Here is a 20,320-nt window from a genome sequence, read left to right as displayed (position 1 = left end):
TCATTTTATTCAAATAAAAACAGGAATAATATCAACTTTATTAGCTACATTTTGGCAAATATAATTATTGGATCATTTTGGAACCAGGAATAGATTTTATTTATTTCTTGAAGTTTTATTTAAAATACATGTTAACATTTCCAACCAGTTCAAAATAAAATAAAATTTCACTTTTAGAATGATTTATTTCCACTTAATCGTAGCCATTAATAAAAATCAGTTTTTGTTTTAGAAGTTCAGGTGTAAAAGTTTTATTCTTAAAAATAAAACGTCTTTCAGATGATTAACTGATAACAGACTGAGTGAAGATTATTGATCAGCGTCTTGTGATCAGACTCGACTCAAAGTTCAGAGGTGAAAAGAGTTTAAAATTAAACTAAACGAGCACTGTAAAATGTTACTGTAGTAAATTTTACTTTAAAAGTTACTTTGTGCAGATGTAAGAATTAAATAAGAATCCAAAACAAAAGACGTTAGCATACATCATGAAATATTATTTTTTAAATATTTTCTTTATTTATATTTATATATTTATTTATATTTTTAGTCATTACCAAATATGACTTCAAACGTGAATATAATGCTTCACTGAAAATAAAAGCAAGTAAAAGTTTTGCAAACAAACTTCTGAGTTTTTGTACTACATTACAGTAACTAGTTACTTTCCATCCATCCATCTTCTTCACACCCTTGGTGGGTCAGGAGGAGCTGCTGCCTCTCCAGCTAACATTCCAGGTGAGAAGCAGGGTCACCTGGACAGGTCACCAGTCTGTCACAGGGCAACACAGAGACAGACAACCATGCACACACACACACACACACACACACACCTAGGGGGCAATTTAGGAGGAAACTGGAGTACCCATGCAGAAAGACTGGGGCTGGGAATTGAACCCAGAACCTTCTTGCTGCAAGGAAACGGCTCTACCAACTGCGCCACTGTCCAGCCCAGTTACTTTCCACTGAGGTTTTATTCTTTTCCTGCACAAACTCCATTTCCCAGAATCCTCAGTTCATTTCTCATCAGATTTATAGAAAAACAATGAATTTAGTGCAGATGGATCCAACCAGAGCAAAACGATTTAAATTCACACCAACCAGACTGGAGAAACAAACTGAATAATAATTATTCTACTTCCTGTTTTAATTCATAAAGAAACTGTGTTCGACTCAAACATGAATATATTTATTTCCTGCAGAAGCTTCGACTCAAATAAAGAGAAAAATAATGATTGTGTTTCCTGTTTTTATTTGTGCAGAAACTCTTGGTTCAGTTGAGAGAAAACATTATTTTCTGACTTCCCTTTAAAGTCTCAGTGACATAAATACAGATGAAAAAACATTCATGGTTAAAACAGCAGCCACACAACTTCCTGTTGGGGACCGCCACAATAAAAGTCTCTTCTTCATGATAACGTGTAGAAGGCACTCTGGGCCTGTTTGAAACTGCGGCTCCGGTCCGAATTCTCCCAGCTGGAGGTGTGATACGGGTCGGAACCGAGCCTTTGGACCCGATTACTGGAAGAATCCAGAACTTCTTCAGCCGAGGGACAAAAATCAGACGGGCTCGGACGGATCCGGCTTACAAAAAAACACATGTAACAATTTTTAAGACGAGTCGATTAGTAAACATTAAAATATAACATGATGTGATCTGCTGAGCGCCCCCTGCAGGCAGCTGCTGGTTTGTGCTGGTAAAACTGTTCAGTCCGACCGTAAAAACGACACTCGAACTACACTTCTGCTCATGTCTCCACGGCAACTACAACTACATTTTAGCCTAGTTAAAGTTTTCTTGCTCATTTCATTATTTTCCAGGCATGTTGGAAGCATCAAACTGAAACAGATAAAACTTTTTTCCTTCTTTGTTGCTGGTGTCGTAAATCTGAACCTGAGAAAGAGAACCGTCTATTTTCAGTCCGTTAAAGATAAAAGTTTGTTTTTTAAAGCTTCTCTAAGGCGTTTCAGACCAAGTCCCGTCTTCACCAAAACTGGACGTAAATACTGTAACCATGGCGACGGGGTGAGCCGCCGATCAGCTGACCGTCCCCGTTTATCAAAACGAAACAAAAAACCTTCAAAAGCACTTTGAAGCCCGAGTTGTTCTGTCAGGAACATAAAACGCTGTGGAGCCGATCGGGTCACATTTACACACAGCTTCGCTCACATACAGTCTGAGTCCAGAGTCCAGCTCTCGCCGGTTTATTCGGGTTCCCGATTCAAAGCTGGAGCTGTCAGAGGAGGAGGTGGTTCTGGACCCTCAGGTCGGGCCGCGGGTTCTAGTACTGGATGTATTCCGACTGAAGAGACTGGAGGAGGAAACACAGGAACGTTTTGAGTCGTCAAACGGGAAACTTTCAGTTTGGTTTAATGAAAATCACTCAGCCTGTTTGACTTCAGAACCGGGCCAACCAAGCCTGGTTCTGATCCAGTTTACCCCAGTTAAAGCTGCAGTGTGAAACCTCAATAAATATATACATTTCACATATTTGAAGATGGTGTCTCACACCGATATAGTTTAAAATGAAACAGATAATCTGTGAAAAATCTGTGCTCACTAGAAACAACCAATCAGAGCCAGGAGGCGGGGCTTAGCGCTGCCAATCACCCTCGTGTGGTTCTTTCTCTCTGCTACGCTGCAGCTAGCATAGCCTGTTGTGAATGCTAATGCTGCATAGCAACCGATGACGGAGGATAAACAGTGTTCCTGTAACTAAGTTTTTTAGCAGCGCGTTTAGGATGATTGGCAGCGCTTTATAAAAGTTAAACTGCAGCTTTAAGGTGAGTTAAACTGATAAGAATATATATTACAACAAAAAAGACAATCCTCTGCAAAAAGTTACAAACTGCAGCTTTAAAGTTAAAAAGGAGTCTTTCCTGTCCACTGTCGCCACATGTTTGCTCAGCAATTAATTTAGTAATCGATTATTGTGATGAATTATCAATTTATTATAAAAAAAATTAAATTCACCCCTGAAAATTATTTTAGACAATTTTAGAAACAGAAAGATGAAAATAAAATAATTAAACTCCTTTTTAAATGAGACAATAAACATTTTATTAACCAACATGCAATAACAGCCTTCGCTTCTCAGTGAAGGATCAATGCAGTGTGAGCGGATGTATCGGCTAACCGATTAATAATTAGACGGATTCTTTCTTTAATTACAAAATCAGGGACCAAAACGTGGACTGGATGTTAAACACGAGTTCAGTAGAAAAACAGAAGCATTCCTGAATAATCTTCTGTTTTAAGGATGAAAGTCAGAGACGGCATTCCTGAGGTTTCTGTTCCCTGAACGGAAAAAGGGGAATTCCTCGTTCTCCTCCAGCCGGCTTCTGTAAACCTAATTACAGCAACAATCGCAGCAGGTTTGTTGCGTTTTACTTTTGGTTTTGACTCCTGGAGTTCCTGGGAGGGATTCGCACGGCTGCATGTAAAGATAAGAAGGGCTGGGGTCGGCCGAGATCTGATCAGGACCAAGAGTTTTTCCTTCCACTCATCTGCCGCCTTCCCCGTTCCTGGAACGATTCCCAGACTGAGGCCTGCTGGTGATTCTTGTTTTTATGTTCTGAAAACTTCTTACAGATGAAACCAGAAGTTTACAGAATAAAAAAAACTTGGAGATTTGTCTGTCTCTGTCTGAACCAAAATCAGATAAAACTCATTTTATTTCAGGTCAGATAAAAGCAGCAAAATTATCTCTATTTGCTAAATGTCAGAAAAATAGTGAGAACATTTTTAGAGATTTTTTTGAAACTTTCTTTGAATTCAAAAGATAATTTTCATCTGATGAGCATCAATTAGACATAACCAAGTTTATTTATAGGGAACATTTCAGTAACAGGCAGCTCAAAGTGCTTTTAAAACACAAAAACAAAGTAATAAAAACTCCATAAACGTTATAATTTGATATTTTTTCATGTTTCTTCCATTCGGTTACAGCAGGCAGTGAGGTGCGTTCAAGGTGTCTCTGTTAATTTGAGTTTCCATGGAAACGTGATGGACAGGCATTTTTATGTTTGTAAATTTAATAATCGCTGAGCTTATTTTGGTTATAATGTGACATGATGTCTAAATGATCTGAAGTTCACTGAATGTTATCAGTGTAAAAAATGTAATTTTTATTTTAACCAATCAGAAGTTTTCAAAGCGATGACATCACCATGATGTCTGTCTTTTTTTAAACTTCTGGTTTCATTGTTTGATGCTTTCTCAGATATTTTATCTTTTTACGTTCTTACATTTTGTGCCTCATTGCTCAGCCTCAGACTTTGTGGCAGCGATTCCTCGTCTCAGCAGCAGCTCTGGCAGTTAGTGAAGCTAAAGTTTCCCGATGCAGAGAAAACCCTCGGCTCCCTGATCAACACGCTTACAGAAGAGCTGGAAGGATTTCAGAGACCAAACATCACAGGAAACAGAAACACGGAGACATTCAGCAGACGAGTCACAGCGGCGAGGCGTTCCCTCCGCCTGCAGCTGCATGAGGACCAGATGCACCGATCGCGGCCCGTACGGCCGGAACCGATTTCCATAGGGCCGGAACCGATTTCCGTACGGCCGGTACCGATTTCCGTACGGCCGAAACCGATTTCCATAGGGCCAGAACCGATTTCCGTACGGCCGGAACCGATTTCCATAGGGCCGGAACCGATTTCCGTACGGCCGGTACCGATTTCCGTACGGCCGGTACCGATTTCCGTAGGGCTGGAACCGATTTCCGTACGGCCGGAACCGATTTCCGTACGGCCGGAACCGATTTCCGTACGGCCGGAACCGATTTCTGTACGGCCGGAACCGATATCGGGTTTCCAACCTGCCCATTCTGACGAGTATAAAACTCAAACAGCTTCAGGTTCTTTGGTAGAAACGATAGTTTCACATAAAGGTGGACAGAAAATATTGATAAGTATAAAAATACGATTAAAAAAATGTTTGCAACTCATTCCCAGCCTTTAAATTTTATGGTTTTCATCGTATTTTCAGATCTGTTGATATTTGTTATGCAGCTCTCACACTCAGTTTTTGCTGTTTTCACACATAAATAATTTTATATTTATTGTTTTTACATTAAGTCTGAATTCTTATGATCTGAAACTTGATAAATTCCCATCACTAGTTTCTGGTCAGGCTGCAAAATATTCGATAATGTTGATTTAAAAATTAACATTTCATTGTTTACAATTAAAGCAACAAAGTTTACATTTTTTACCAGATTAATATTTTACGCTGCATTCTGTGCCTGAATGATGGAGTTTATTCATAATTGCGTATAAATAGGAGATTTTTCTTCTATTTTTTTTCACAGGATTTAAAACAGGAGAAGCTAAAAATGCAGCTTCAGTTCAGGGTAGAAAATATTTACAATGAATATTTTTCATCTTAAAATGATAAATATTTATATCTCTTAAACAGTTTTTGGTTTAATTACAGCTTTAAGTGAGTTTCTCTTTCAGAGTGTTTTATAATCTGCATTCTCCAGTTAAATTACTTAATTATGACGACAATTATCCAATTTATGCATCAAAGCATCTTTTTTAAAGTTTGACCTGACTTTTATTGATTCTGAACCTGATTGGTGCATCTCGGGTCGCTGCAGCGTGGGAACGCATCGTCAGAACGGACCAATCACACGGACAGAAGAGTTGGGAAGCTTCAGCAGAAACAACCAATCAGAGCAAAGGGGCGGGGCTAAGCTGCTGCTGTGTCAGAGGACTTACAGGTATGGAGCGGCTCAGGTAACGTCCTGAGGGGCCCTTCATGGCGCTGTAGGGCCCATGGCCCCTGAAGGCACTGACGTCCTGATGCTGCGGCCTCATATAACCCTTGACCGCAGGGGGCGCCGCGGAGCCGCCGTACAAGGTACTGTTGTTGTTGACCTCGTGCTGCGCGCCGCGAAGCCCGCCACTGTAGCCGGGCGAAGGGGCCGAGGGGGCGGGGCTTACAGAGATAGAGGAGGAAGAGGAGGGAGGAAGAGAGGAGAAGGGAGTCTTCTCATCCTCCTCGGCGTCGGCGGCGTAGAGATCTCCGAGGGAGCTGGCCAGGCGCGAGCCGAAAGCTGAGCTGAGGTCAGCAGATACAAAACATCAACAGGCAGGTCATGTGACACAAACACACCTGGACAGGAGACAACGAGGGGTGCTGCTCATGACCTCTGACCCCATGAGAATCTGTCAGTTCGGTAAACCGACGTTCCTACGGCTGTTCCAGTCACCACCAGCAGGTGGTGCTGCTGCTTCACTTACTGGAGTTTAACCTGAAATTCTACCAAATATTTTTACTTAAACCAAACTGAAGCCAACGCCGGTCGACTAGGAAAAGGTTTGGTGTTAAAAAATATCCAGACACTCATTCAAAAATTCAGTTTTTGTTTCAACAGATTCCCTGCTTCTGGTTGTTTATGGTACTCCTTTCAAAAATCGATTCAAAAATCTAGCAACTTAAAAAAATTGACGAGCAACAAATTTAGCAACATTTTTAAAAAGCAACATGTAAGAAATCTGGAGACGATAAAAACTGATGAGCAAAAACAACTGAGAGACTTTTTTTAAAAAAGTCACACTTAAATCCAGCGAGTTTTTTTTGTTGTTTTTTTTTAAATTGACGAGCGAATTTAAAAAAGCGATTATGGAAAACTCTGTAAACGCTTAAAGTTGTTCCCTCAGAGTGTCTCAGGGGGAAAGTTTCATTCCCAACCCGGCTGACAGTCATGAACGCACCGCTGCAACCAGGAGGAAAATTCAACTGCAGTAGCCACTGACTCACCAACGGAGGGCAGCACTGAGACCGTTTGGGTCAAATACTGCAGAACAAATTTACATGAAAACAGAACCATCACTTTATAGTTCATCTGCAATAAAACACTGACTTGGGGTTTAGCTGCTGTTTAAATTTCCAACCATTTAAATGACTTCCTGTTCACAGAGATCAGCAGGAAGAGAAGAAGAAGACGCCTGATGAAGAGCAGCAGGATGTAATAAACAGGGTGAGATGGAAGGAGTGACATAAAGAGGAGGAGGATGAGGAAGAGGAGCGGAGGAGTAAAGCATGATGAAGAGCAGCAGGAGGTTCTGACCTTCGGATGTTTGACATCGGCGATAGCGAGTTCCTCCCGATCCTCTTGGCAGCAGGAGAAGTAGAGGATGCTGGGAGTTTGGAGGGCTTGAGGATCGAGGCGGGACTTTGACTGCTCCCTTTTGATAACCTGAAAGCAAATAAAGATAAGATGATGATCAATACTTGTATGTATTATTGATTCCAGCAACCAGACCGGTCGGGTGGCGGTCGTACCGGAGCGGCGGTGAGCTGGGCCGATGGTGGCTCTTAGACTCCTCAAATCTGCAACCAAACAGAACCGTCAGTTTACAAAACCACCGATAATTATTACTGCACGGATCCGCGCCCGTTAGCCGCCAGCGCTAGCGACGCGCTGCTGCAGGCGCCATGTCTACGCATCGAGTAACTTCCATAAAACCAGGCTGCTCTGATGCAGGATGACACTAATCCGTCACAAAATGTTCATATCGCCTTTATTTCTATAAAATATTATTTAAATTAAAATGACTGATGTTTTGATGCATAAAATGTGTTTATAAATCTGTAAACAGTTTGGTTTCTGTCCAGATGCACGAGAGGACTAAAGGGATTTATCTTTCATATTGGTCAATAATTTTACTTCGGCTCTTACACTTTATGAAATATTTTATTGTGTTTGATAATTGTTATGAATATAAACGAGGCCAGAGACCAGTTCCTGTCTCTGGCGGCTGCAGAGCTCAGGCTGCTGTAGACCCACCAGGTCTCATGTTGTTTTATTAAAAAAACTTTTCCAACACAAAGAACGGAGCATTCACTTCGTTTCTGTTTTCAGGTTTGATGTTCATTTTACGATTATTGATAAGTTGATCGTCTGAACGCGAGCGGAGGTTGATTAGCTAATGTAAACACCTGCTCTGTGCAGGTGTGTGTGTGTGTGTGTCGCCGTGTTAGTGCCAACTGAAGTGAAACACACCAAACTGCAGCACATCATCATGTTAAGGTTGTCATAGTCAAGCTAGCATAACTGAGCTACGCTCATCTTTCTCCATCGTTTTAAAATTGAACTTTTTCCTGACTTGTGTAATGTGGACCTGGCTGGTCGTAATGTGATGATGTGATTGTGTCATCTTAATGTGCACCATGAGCAGCGCGACGTCCAATCCAGTGACAGGTCGATGCAGAAAGGATTTCATCTAAAAGCAGCTTAACGAACCCCGGCCTGGGGTCAAAGTTCATTCCTGTACCTCACAGCTCCTCCGCTCACAGATGGGCGAGGGTGGCGGCGGCTCTTCAGGGCTCGGAGTTTGTCGCCCTGCGTAAGACCCGAACCGTCTGTAATGTCACCCTGCAGGAGAAAACAAGCGCTCCTGTGAGGCGACGGGTGAAACGGGAAACGGGTGGAGAACACAAAATAATAAAAATGTTTTTACCAGAGCAGGACTGGAGTTCTGTTTATTGATTCTGCTGACCAACAAAGATCTGGACATTTCTGTAGATAAGCTGCAATATTCACAGTTTCTGCTGGAAATGCACCAATCCAATACCAATATCTGTATCGATCCCGAAACTGAAAACAATTCTAAGTCGGGCCTGATCGGATCTACCCAATCTCTTTCACATCACACGTCCTCATTTATTTTACATTTCATTTAAAATTCCTAACTGAACCATTTGAAGGTTTGTTGCAGTTTATTTTTAAAGAAAATCAACCTGCTGTCTGATTGGCTTTGGCTGATCTGCTCCTAATTTCACTGACTGAGAAATTAAAGTTGTTTCTACATGTTTGATCAGCTGCTGAAGCTGCTGATGGGTTTAACTGAGCTGTACTGGTGCAGAGTTATCAGATACATTTGTAATTCTATTAATTTATACATAAAATAGAAACGATTTCAGTTAATTCAGCTGGTTTTCTGTACTTGATCGGCCGATACCAAACCTCAGATATCGGAAGTGTGGAAAGTTGATCGGTGCATCGATGGTTTCTGAGCATTTCTGACAAAATATTCTGCAGAAATCTTTTTGGAGGATTTTGGCTCACCTGCATCCTGCCTGATTAAAATCAGAATCGGATCTGCTATGAAAACAAAGTGATTCTAAAGCCGTACGGCCCGGCCCGACCCGGCCCGGCCCGCTCCAGCGCCGAGCGTTTTAGCCCAGAGTGAACGTAGCATCTGCTGGGTTAGCAGCAGCAGTTAGCTGGTGTGGAAGACGAACGTCGTCCAGACAAACGGCCATAAATATCCACAATGGATGCAAGAAGGAAAAAAGCTGGCTAGTTAGCTGGTGTATGCTAGCAGCTACTTACCAGTAGCCTCAACTGCCTCGAGTCACAAAGTTCAATGAGGATGTCTGTGGGCGACTGAAACTTTTGCCTGACAGAAAAGTCCTGCGAGGAAAAGAACCTAGATAGAGTATAAGAGATGAAATGGTCCTGCTACGACAAAGATTAAAGGATCTAAGGCCAACTTTTATGTTTTACAGGAAATTTAAGGCATTTCAAGGCGTTTATTGAGAAACCTGAACTTAAGACTTTTTAAGGATGCCCGGACACTCTGGATGTAAGGTGCAACACAACGAGTCGACTTTTACTTAAAAACTGCCTTATTATTTAAAATTATTTTAAAAATCTTTAACAGTTTATCAAGCTTGGCTAAATTTTCAGTTTCTATTGTTATTTTTTTCCAAAGGACCCCTGAAGAAATTTACTCTTTAAAAACAGTTTTGGCCTAATCACTGCTGTCAATATGAACCTTTTTTGAGTCTGTATACTCCAGTTAGCAATTAATCGATTACTCAACTAGCTGACGATTATTTCAATAAATCGATTAATCACGTTTCATCTGATTAATCGTTTCAGGCCCAACCTGGCGGGTCTGGAGCGATGAACCAAAACAGGTTTAGGTTTTCCGTCGATGGAACGGTTTGTGTGTCTAACCTCCTGCAGACGTTCGGCGCTCGCCGATCGGAGGAAGTTGGCGTTGTGGGCGGAGCTTAGCGACAGCTCGTCCAGGCCGCTGATGAGATGCGCCGTCTTGTCCTCTATTCTTCCCTTCAGAGTGTGCTGGCTTTGCAGCCACAGAGACGCCTGCTTGCTGTGGACACAGATCACACCTTCACTCAGGATGAGGTTTAAGAGACGACCTTACGACCTCCAGAAGACATTTTAAGGCTGTAAAATGCCAGAGGACCTCATGGACATGTCGTCCTTCCATTCATTTTCTCCAGGCTAAACATTTAGCTAACAGCTCATTGTTGGAGCTAAAATGTAAATAAATGTTTTGGTTTAAGATGGAAGTATATTTACTTAATAAGTTCTGATGTAGCGAACGCTCCGATCCGCTGGTGAAACTGAGCTTAACCTGATTTATCAGATAAATTTCTACATTTATGTCTGTTTTAAGTAAATTCAGCTGCTTTCTTCTGTGATATTAAACCTCAGATATCAGGATCAGTAGTGAAAAAGTGGATCGGTGCATCGCTAGTTTCAAGCCGAACAGACTGACATCTGATTTCTACTGCACACCTGCAACTGGTGCAGAAACCAGGTCAAAGGTCACAGTGATCAGCCGGACAGGACAGAGCGAACGATCTGATTTCTGTATCGGCCGTTTCCACCGTTCGGAGTTCGCCGACACATTCTTCCTTTCTTAATGCTGCTCCTGCCAACATTTGAGTGGAAATGTTGCAGCAACCATCTTCCTGCAGGACTTCCTGTCTCTGTTCAGGGTCTTCATATCTGGAGGAATTTCTGTTCCGGAACATAAACCGGACCAGATTCTGATGCTTGTTGATGGAGGTTCTGGCTTCCCATAGCGAGGCAGAGATGTTATGTTAGCGACGCCAGCGGCTGCAATCAGGAGGTGAAGGTGCTGCAGATCAGCGTTCAGCTCTGTTTGTTTTCCTGATCTCACTTCTGCTCCTTACTTTCAGTTTCATCGCCTTCATGTGAGAAACGCTGCGACTCGTCAGCCAGGATGATGAACTTCATCATTATTAACGAGCTTTTAACGAGGAAGAGTCCGTCTTCCCTCTTCATCAGATTCTGCTCCAGTTCTCAGTCTGTGCCCTACATTCTGATCCAACTGAAACCAGTTAACACGTTTGTTTTTGGATCTAACTGGGTTCATGTGCAATCTGGAGATCAGACAAAAATCACTTTATTCACTGCAAAACCATAAAATCTTAAGAATTTCTGTCTGGTTTCTAGTGCAAATATTTTAAAATACTTGAAATTAAACCAAAGTAACTTACAAGTAACTTTTCAGCAACAAATAAGAGCGTCTTTAAATATGGATGAAAAGTAGAAGGCAGATCACCGACGAGGCATTTTACCGTCATGTCATCAACGAAATCAGCTGAACTGGAGCAGCTGCTGAAAAGTTACATGTGAGGTCCAGTTCGCCGTCCGAACTAATTCGGTTCAGACGGCGAACCGGACCGATTCGGTTCGGACGACGAACCGGACCGGACCTCACTGAGATGAACGATAATGTTTTTGTTTTGGGATCATTTTCAGGTCATATATTAAACCAGGAAGACATTTTAAATATCCAAGATAAATAAACAAATCAAGAAAAACAACAAATAAAAGGAATCATAATGTTTCTGTAAACAAAAATGTCCTTCAAAATAAGAGCTGGCTGAGACCGAAACACCGACTGCAGACTTTTATCACCCAGATTTTGGCAGGAAGAGAGAAACGATAAAACTTGAGCTCATTTTAATTTATCATGTGATTAATTGATTTATTCCTCAATAATAAATATGATCATATTGATGATCATATCGATGATCATATTGATGATCATATCGATGATCATATTGAGGCTAAATCTGCACGATTCTCATTCTTTTGTGCATTTTGTCTCCTGGAAGCTGAAACTGAACAGGAACAAACCAGCAGAGACTCACTCTTCCAGGAAGTTCTGCTGCGGCCCGATGACAGAACCGGGCCTGCAGATCCGGATCCAGGCGATGGCCTCGGCGGCGGTGAAGCGGTAGTGTTTCATCAGGTAGCAGCCAATCAGAGTGCCCGTTCTGCCCAGACCGGCTGGCGGAGACAAACAGAAACAGCAGCAACAAACATGAGCCGTTTGGATCAGAACCGAGCTGCAGATCATCACCCAAAAGCAAAACACTGCTTCATCACACCGTCATGTCTGTGACCCGTTTCAGAACAAACCCGGTTTAATGTCAAACAGAACCAGAGCCAAAAACTAAAAGAGGTTTTTAAATTCATGGAGCTCCTCAGTCCATCCTGGACCTTCAGCTTCTGTTTTAAACATCACATTAACTGAGGTCACATCTGTTTGGGTTTCATTTCTCTTCCAGATCACATGAACTGTGTGGCAGCAGGAAGTAGGCCACGACAGGCTGCTGCAGGTTTCACAACTCAGATTTAAACCTTTTATAAACCTTTGTCAGACCATTATGAATTTATTTAAGGCTCATCTCCATAGAAATGTATAAACTTCATCCGGCCAAGTGGTGATAAATTCACACTGTAATAGACACAGAAAGGCTAGTTAGCCAGCTAGCAACGTATGCTAGCAGCTCGTTAGCGGTAGCCTCAACCGCCTCTCAGACGTCTGAGGGCGACTCAAACTTGTAAAAAACGTGTCACCCTGTAAAAGATCTCAAAAAGCTTCAAACCCCGATCGATCAAGAAACGACGTCACTGACATGTTTGGAAAGGATCCAGAGTCATTTCTGAGAATCATCCAGATCTGAAGCAAACGGAGCAGAAAAGGAGAAAACAGACACCAAACTCACTCAACAACAATATTATCGTTTATCGCAATAACTTCTGGGACAATCCAGCAAAGCTTGTTAGGGTGACGGGCCTGAGTGTTTGGAAGCCCAGCAGTTAACAACAATTAGCTTATTTTAGCCAAACTCGCCTGAAACAACCAGGGAGCTGACCTGGATCACCAAGAACTGTTTCCACAGGGAAAACATCCATTATTCATCCATCTGGTAAAAACAACAGGAAGGTCAGCTGCCTGAACGGCCTAGTCCAAGGACAACTGGATGCCGAATAGCTGCGGTGGGAACTGATTCCTGGTCTCCAGCTGAGTCCTGGCAGTGGTGACAAGTTGTTATTGAAGGAAGAGGGGATGCGTAATCTTTAGAGTAATCTTCATTCATGTTGACTTTTCAAAACTGGAAACGTGAGCTCAGCATTTAAAACGTCCAGAAGAAACAAACTGTGAGCAAACGCACAGAATATGACTAAAAATATTTACATGAATGATTGTTTCGACCCAAACCGAAAATTACACATTAAAAGGTCACCAATGGCACCATGAAGGTTATTAATGCAGCTAAAATGGTCACTAATCAGGAAGCTAAGGCCATTAATGGGGTCAACATTGTTATTAATGCGACCAAAAAGGTCACCAACGGGGCCCATAAGGTCACCAACGGGGCCCATAAAGTTATTACTGGGCCAAAACGTTAGCAAGCGCTAGCTAAAAGAAACCATGTGCCATTTATTTCTACTTCCTGCCTCAGTATCCATGCTGAACGACCCAAAACCTTTCATGTCGTATTACTTCACTCGTTCTTTCTGTTCATCCTCACTCAGCTCAGCTAAAATCATTTTTTCCTCTGTCCTCATCCGACAAGCCTTCCCAGGCGCAGCCCGCCCCCTGCTGGCTGCTCTGGGAACTACCGCTCCCAGTGAGGGGCCTACCTTTGCAGTGGACGGCCACGGCTCCTTGCGCGTTCTCACAGACGTACAGGAAGCGGCGTAAGATGGTGTCGTTGGGCGTGCTGCCGTCGATGAAGAAGAGGTCGTAGTGGTCGAAGCCGGCGTTGGTGAAGCGCTTTCCGTCGTAGATCTTCTTGTTCAGGCGGATGATGGTGGTCACTCCGTGCTTCCTGAAGTAGGGGAAGTAAGCCTCGGGCGCGTGCAGAGGGTAACCTGCAGGGGCAGAGCGTCGCTCTAACATATCGTCTCTCATTACGACTTTCTGAAATCATCTGGGAAACTTCAGCTGGGAGGAGCAGCAGTGGAAACTTTACTTTCCTCACTAATCTGGCGTCTCTGGAAGCTTTGGAATCTGAACCAGATCTGCTGCTTACGTTTCAGACAAACTCAGGAATTTACTTGTGCAACACAAGAGCGAGGTTAACCTGATTCAACAGAGGGAGGGAACATAAACACCGCCGGGCATCCTGGGAAAATCTAGACTGTTTAAACTAGGAAAGGTTTTTATAAATAAAACAGCTGCTGCAGGACGGAGTGAAACCAGACAATCTGCATGACAAAAGCAGTTTGTAACCGTCAGTGAAATAATACCGAGTGGAATAAAATGCTTTCTTGTGTTTTCCATGAAATACGAGAAGAAAACAGCTTAAATTTGTTCACGCACCGTTTTCTATCCTGGATTTGGGATGCGGTCCGCTGAAGGCCAGAAACTTTCCCGGGACGATCCAGTTCAGGTCTCCGTTCTCGACGCGCTGCAGACAGAGACGAGGCGACAACACAGACAGTTTACACGACTTCAGGCAGGGAAACAATAAAACTGGAGTCTTTAACTCTGATTATTTAATTCAGGCTTGTTTTAATTTAGTCCTGCTAAGGTGAAACTACTCCGGTTCTCCAGAAGAGGGCACCGCAGTCCAGGTTTCCAACTTTATCTCATCCTGATGCAGAAAAGGAAAAACTGAAAACATCTTCAACACTCAGAGATGGTAAAACATCTGAGCACCTGATCAAGTTATCANTTGGGATCATTTTCAGGTCATATATTAAACCAGGAAGACATTTTAAATATCCAAGATAAATAAACAAATCAAGAAAAACAACAAATAAAAGGAATCATAATGTTTCTGTAAACAAAAATGTCCTTCAAAATAAGAGCTGGCTGAGACCGAAACACCGACTGCAGACTTTTATCACCCAGATTTTGGCAGGAAGAGAGAAACGATAAAACTTGAGCTCATTTTAATTTATCATGTGATTAATTGATTTATTCCTCAATAATAAATATGATCATATTGATGATCATATCGATGATCATATTGATGATCATATCGATGATCATATTGAGGCTAAATCTGCACGATTCTCATTCTTTTGTGCATTTTGTCTCCTGGAAGCTGAAACTGAACAGGAACAAACCAGCAGAGACTCACTCTTCCAGGAAGTTCTGCTGCGGCCCGATGACAGAACCGGGCCTGCAGATCCGGATCCAGGCGATGGCCTCGGCGGCGGTGAAGCGGTAGTGTTTCATCAGGTAGCAGCCAATCAGAGTGCCCGTTCTGCCCAGACCGGCTGGCGGAGACAAACAGAAACAGCAGCAACAAACATGAGCCGTTTGGATCAGAACCGAGCTGCAGATCATCACCCAAAAGCAAAACACTGCTTCATCACACCGTCATGTCTGTGACCCGTTTCAGAACAAACCCGGTTTAATGTCAAACAGAACCAGAGCCAAAAACTAAAAGAGGTTTTTAAATTCATGGAGCTCCTCAGTCCATCCTGGACCTTCAGCTTCTGTTTTAAACATCACATTAACTGAGGTCACATCTGTTTGGGTTTCATTTCTCTTCCAGATCACATGAACTGTGTGGCAGCAGGAAGTAGGCCACGACAGGCTGCTGCAGGTTTCACAAATCAGATTTAAACCTTTTATAAACCTTTGTCAGACCATTATGAATTTATTTAAGGCTCATCTCCATAGAAATGTATAAACTTCATCCGGCCAAGTGGTGATAAATTCACACTGTAATAGACACAGAAAGGCTAGTTAGCCAGCTAGCAACGTATGCTAGCAGCTCGTTAGCGGTAGCCTCAACCGCCTCTCAGACGTCTGAGGGCGACTCAAACTTGTAAAAAACGTGTCACCCTGTAAAAGATCTCAAAAAGCTTCAAACCCCGATCGATCAAGAAACGACGTCACTGACATGTTTGGAAAGGATCCAGAGTCATTTCTGAGAATCATCCAGATCTGAAGCAAACGGAGCAGAAAAGGAGAAAACAGACACCAAACTCACTCAACAACAATATTATCGTTTATCGCAATAACTTCTGGGACAATCCAGCAAAGCTTGTTAGGGTGACGGGCCTGAGTGTTTGGAAGCCCAGCAGTTAACAACAATTAGCTTATTTTAGCCAAACTCGCCTGAAACAACCAGGGAGCTGACCTGGATCACCAAGAACTGTTTCCACAGGGAAAACATCCATTATTCATCCATCTGGTAAAAACAACAGGAAGGTCAGCTGCCTGAACGGCCTAGTCCAAGGACAACTGGATGCCGAATAGCTGCGGTGGGAACTGATTCCTGGTCTCCAGCTGAGTCCTGGCAGTGGTGACAAGTTGTTATTGAAGGAAGAGGGGATGCGTAATCTTTAGAGTAATCTTCATTCATGTTGACTTTTCAAAACTGGAAACGTGAGCTCAGCATTTAAAACGTCCAGAAGAAACAAACTGTGAGCAAACGCACAGAATATGACTAAAAATATTTACATGAATGATTGTTTCGACCCAAACCGAAAATTACACATTAAAAGGTCACCAATGGCACCATGAAGGTTATTAATGCAGCTAAAATGGTCACTAATCAGGAAGCTAAGGCCATTAATGGGGTCAACATTGTTATTAATGCGACCAAAAAGGTCACCAACGGGGCCCATAAGGTCACCAACGGGGCCCATAAAGTTATTACTGGGCCAAAACGTTAGCAAGCGCTAGCTAAAAGAAACCATGTGCCATTTATTTCTACTTCCTGCCTCAGTATCCATGCTGAACGACCCAAAACCTTTCATGTCGTATTACTTCACTCGTTCTTTCTGTTCATCCTCACTCAGCTCAGCTAAAATCATTTTTTCCTCTGTCCTCATCCGACAAGCCTTCCCAGGCGCAGCCCGCCCCCTGCTGGCTGCTCTGGGAACTACCGCTCCCAGTGAGGGGCCTACCTTTGCAGTGGACGGCCACGGCTCCTTGCGCGTTCTCACAGACGTACAGGAAGCGGCGTAAGATGGTGTCGTTGGGCGTGCTGCCGTCGATGAAGAAGAGGTCGTAGTGGTCGAAGCCGGCGTTGGTGAAGCGCTTTCCGTCGTAGATCTTCTTGTTCAGGCGGATGATGGTGGTCACTCCGTGCTTCCTGAAGTAGGGGAAGTAAGCCTCGGGCGCGTGCAGAGGGTAACCTGCAGGGGCAGAGCGTCGCTCTAACATATCGTCTCTCATTACGACTTTCTGAAATCATCTGGGAAACTTCAGCTGGGAGGAGCAGCAGTGGAAACTTTACTTTCCTCACTAATCTGGCGTCTCTGGAAGCTTTGGAATCTGAACCAGATCTGCTGCTTACGTTTCAGACAAACTCAGGAATTTACTTGTGCAACACAAGAGCGAGGTTAACCTGATTCAACAGAGGGAGGGAACATAAACACCGCCGGGCATCCTGGGAAAATCTAGACTGTTTAAACTAGGAAAGGTTTTTATAAATAAAACAGCTGCTGCAGGACGGAGTGAAACCAGACAATCTGCATGACAAAAGCAGTTTGTAACCGTCAGTGAAATAATACCGAGTGGAATAAAATGCTTTCTTGTGTTTTCCATGAAATACGAGAAGAAAACAGCTTAAATTTGTTCACGCACCGTTTTCTATCCTGGATTTGGGATGCGGTCCGCTGAAGGCCAGAAACTTTCCCGGGACGATCCAGTTCAGGTCTCCGTTCTCGACGCGCTGCAGACAGAGACGAGGCGACAACACAGACAGTTTACACGACTTCAGGCAGGGAAACAATAAAACTGGAGTCTTTAACTCTGATTATTTAATTCAGGCTTGTTTTAATTTAGTCCTGCTAAGGTGAAACTACTCCGGTTCTCCAGAAGAGGGCACCGCAGTCCAGGTTTCCAACTTTATCTCATCCTGATGCAGAAAAGGAAAAACTGAAAACATCTTCAACACTCAGAGATGGTAAAACATCTGAGCACCTGATCAAGTTATCAATCATTGAATATTTAAAATGACAAAATCAGATGTACCAAATTATAAAATTAAGGAGAAATTTTGGTATTTTAAAGACCAAAATGACAATAATAATAAAATAAAAAATAACTAAATCAGGCAGAAGAAAAATTTTCCAAATCAGTTTCATATAAAATCTTCAGAAACTTTAACAGAAACTGCAGGTCTGAGTCTGGTGAATTAAAACATGTTTGATTTTCATTCAGTGGGTAGAAAATCCAGAAGTTTAACTCAAGTAAAAGTAGAAATACTTCAAAATACAATTACTGAAGTAAAAGTACAAAGAACAGCAGCAAACATACAACTTTTGAAAAATGTTACTCAAGTAAATGTAACTAGTTACGACTCAACAGGAAACACTATTAATATAAAGACTGACATAACATGAAGGAGTCCTTATGTTTATGACTCATATGAAATGTTATTCTGAAAATAATGAAACTTTGAGTTAAGAGGTTCATTATTTACCAAATGAAACTTTATGAAAACACTCAAACATTCATGGAGACTCCTTCCTGTATGGCGGAGTGATGTCAGTCTGGTCCTTCAAATTAAAAGTTCCCAGAGCCGCGTTTTCAAACCATTAAAGCAGTGACTGGTCTTACTGGTTTTACCTCGTAGTGTTCGTATTCGTCCACATCAAACGTCTCAAAGTCAAAGAAGCCGTGCTGCAAAGCCTGGAAAACGACGGAAACCGTTTGTTTTTGTTAATTACAGGATAAATACAGATTCATTTCCTATGCTAAAGGTTACAGTCGGGTCATTTCCTCTCACTGCGGCGTTTGGTCCTGATAAAACCATTTAATCATCGTTAATATGCAGACATACGGCGGCAGCAGTAAGTGCTGACCGGAGCCCATCAGTCGCTGCTGATTTATTCTCCAGAATGTGAAAAGCAGCAGACGGAAACGTGACGCAGCCCGACCTGCAGCAGCTCCGGGTGAGTCAACACCTGATCCACACATGGACTAATTAATCCGACCAAACAGGTCCGTGTCATCTCCCACTGCACCGTTTGGACTGCCGTTGGACTTTACATGCAGCGGGCTAACATGATAAAGGTCAGAGGTGACAGGAAGCGCCACTGGGAAAGAAAATGAACTTTGAACTTTGTTTCTTTCTGTCCTGTCAGGACGATGCCAGCTGTTTGCTGCCTCTGGTCACGGCGTTTGGGTCTGCCAGGCAGAATAATGAGTCCAGTTCTCCACCGTTTGCTGAATCATCGTTGTTCTTTTCTCCTTCTGAAAGCGTTTTTGGAGGTCAGACTCATGAAACCAGCGGTTCCACAGTCAGACGTCAAAGGCCGGCGTCCTGCAGCCGTCCACTCCAGCTGTGTTTAACCAGATTTAATCCAGTCCGTTTGGTTCGAAGGTCCGGTTTGTTTGGGGAGGATCTCTGGTCCTCCAAACCTCGGTCTGGGTTCGGTTGAATGAACTCTGGTTCTGGGCATTCTGGGTAAATACAACCAAAGCTAACATGTTAGCCTAGCGCTAGCAGCAGAAATGGCTCCTGGTCTTTAACCAAAGACTGAAGAGAAATCCTCCATCTGACGCCTCCATTTTAGTTTCTATTTTGTAAAGCAGGAAGTGGCGAGAAATCAAAAACTCCTCCTTCACCCGGTTCAGTGACGAATAAAAACGTCTTCTGATGCTTTTAGATGGTTTCAGGCAGATAATGAAGAATCACATTTAATAACAATATTTCAAGAAATGTGTAAAACATATGAGAGTTAATTACTGATATATAATCAGTGAGAAACAGATAAAGACGTTTGGGTCGAAGCCTTTGACCAGCAGGACTGGTGACTGAGGTCAAGATTGAAAAAAACCAAAAACAGGTGAAGTCCTTCAGAAATACTGAATTATTGATCAACCAGAACGATGTGAAGGTGGCAAGAAGTTAAAGAGCAGCAGCCAGATTTAAAGTCTTTTCTCTGCAGAGTCTGCAGCACCAGATCCCAGTTAAACCGCAGAGTCTCTGCTGCACGTAATCACACTCAGCGGAGGATTATTCACACTTATGACCGATTAGCCACCGGCCTCTGATTGGCTGCCCTTCAGCGGCTCTTCGACACGCCGAGCCGTTATGTAACGATAATCTGCAGCTGAGAACTTCCCAGACCGCTTCCTGTTCCCAGACCGCTTCCTGTTCCCAGACCGCTTCCTGTTCCCAGACCGATTCCTGTTCCCGACCGCTTCCTGTTCCCGACCGCTTCCTGTTCCCGACCGCTTCCTGTTCCCGTTCCTGTTCCCGACCGCTTCCTGTTCCCGACCGCTTCCTGTTCCCGACCGCTTCCTGTTC

The 20,320-nt window shown here is 43.0% G+C and overlaps 1 protein-coding gene across 3 annotated transcripts in view; it reads right to left on the bottom strand.

The window, feature by feature from the left end:
* Window positions 1–1,232: 1,232 nt before the first annotated feature.
* The window catches only part of cdc14ab (cell division cycle 14Ab), a 36,646-nt gene continuing 17,558 nt past the window's right edge, over window positions 1,233–20,320 (bottom strand). The window contains exons 7-17 of one of the 3 annotated variants that reach the window (XM_015043754.1): window positions 18,634–18,696; window positions 17,647–17,734; window positions 16,965–17,195; window positions 15,182–15,320; window positions 9,975–10,131; window positions 9,345–9,425; window positions 8,284–8,384; window positions 7,292–7,339; window positions 7,077–7,205; window positions 5,722–6,064; window positions 1,233–2,309 (exon numbers count right to left, since the gene is read on the bottom strand). In XM_015043754.1, the coding sequence (XP_014899240.1) occupies window positions 2,280–2,309; window positions 5,722–6,064; window positions 7,077–7,205; window positions 7,292–7,339; window positions 8,284–8,384; window positions 9,345–9,425; window positions 9,975–10,131; window positions 15,182–15,320; window positions 16,965–17,195; window positions 17,647–17,734; window positions 18,634–18,696 (1,410 nt within the window). In that variant the 3' untranslated portion in view covers window positions 1,233–2,279. The remainder of the gene's footprint in view (window positions 2,310–5,721; window positions 6,065–7,076; window positions 7,206–7,291; window positions 7,340–8,283; window positions 8,385–9,344; window positions 9,426–9,974; window positions 10,132–15,181; window positions 15,321–16,964; window positions 17,196–17,646; window positions 17,735–18,633; window positions 18,697–20,320) is intronic. The other 2 variants (XM_015043755.1, XM_015043756.1) reach the window with 2 other exon arrangements.

This window comes from Poecilia latipinna, unplaced genomic scaffold (assembly GCF_001443285.1).
Source record: "Poecilia latipinna isolate Pla-1442-1.1 unplaced genomic scaffold, P_latipinna-1.0 Scaffold647, whole genome shotgun sequence".
Lineage (NCBI taxonomy): Eukaryota > Metazoa > Chordata > Actinopteri > Cyprinodontiformes > Poeciliidae > Poecilia > Poecilia latipinna.
This window is presented reverse-complemented; position numbering and strand designations above follow the sequence as displayed.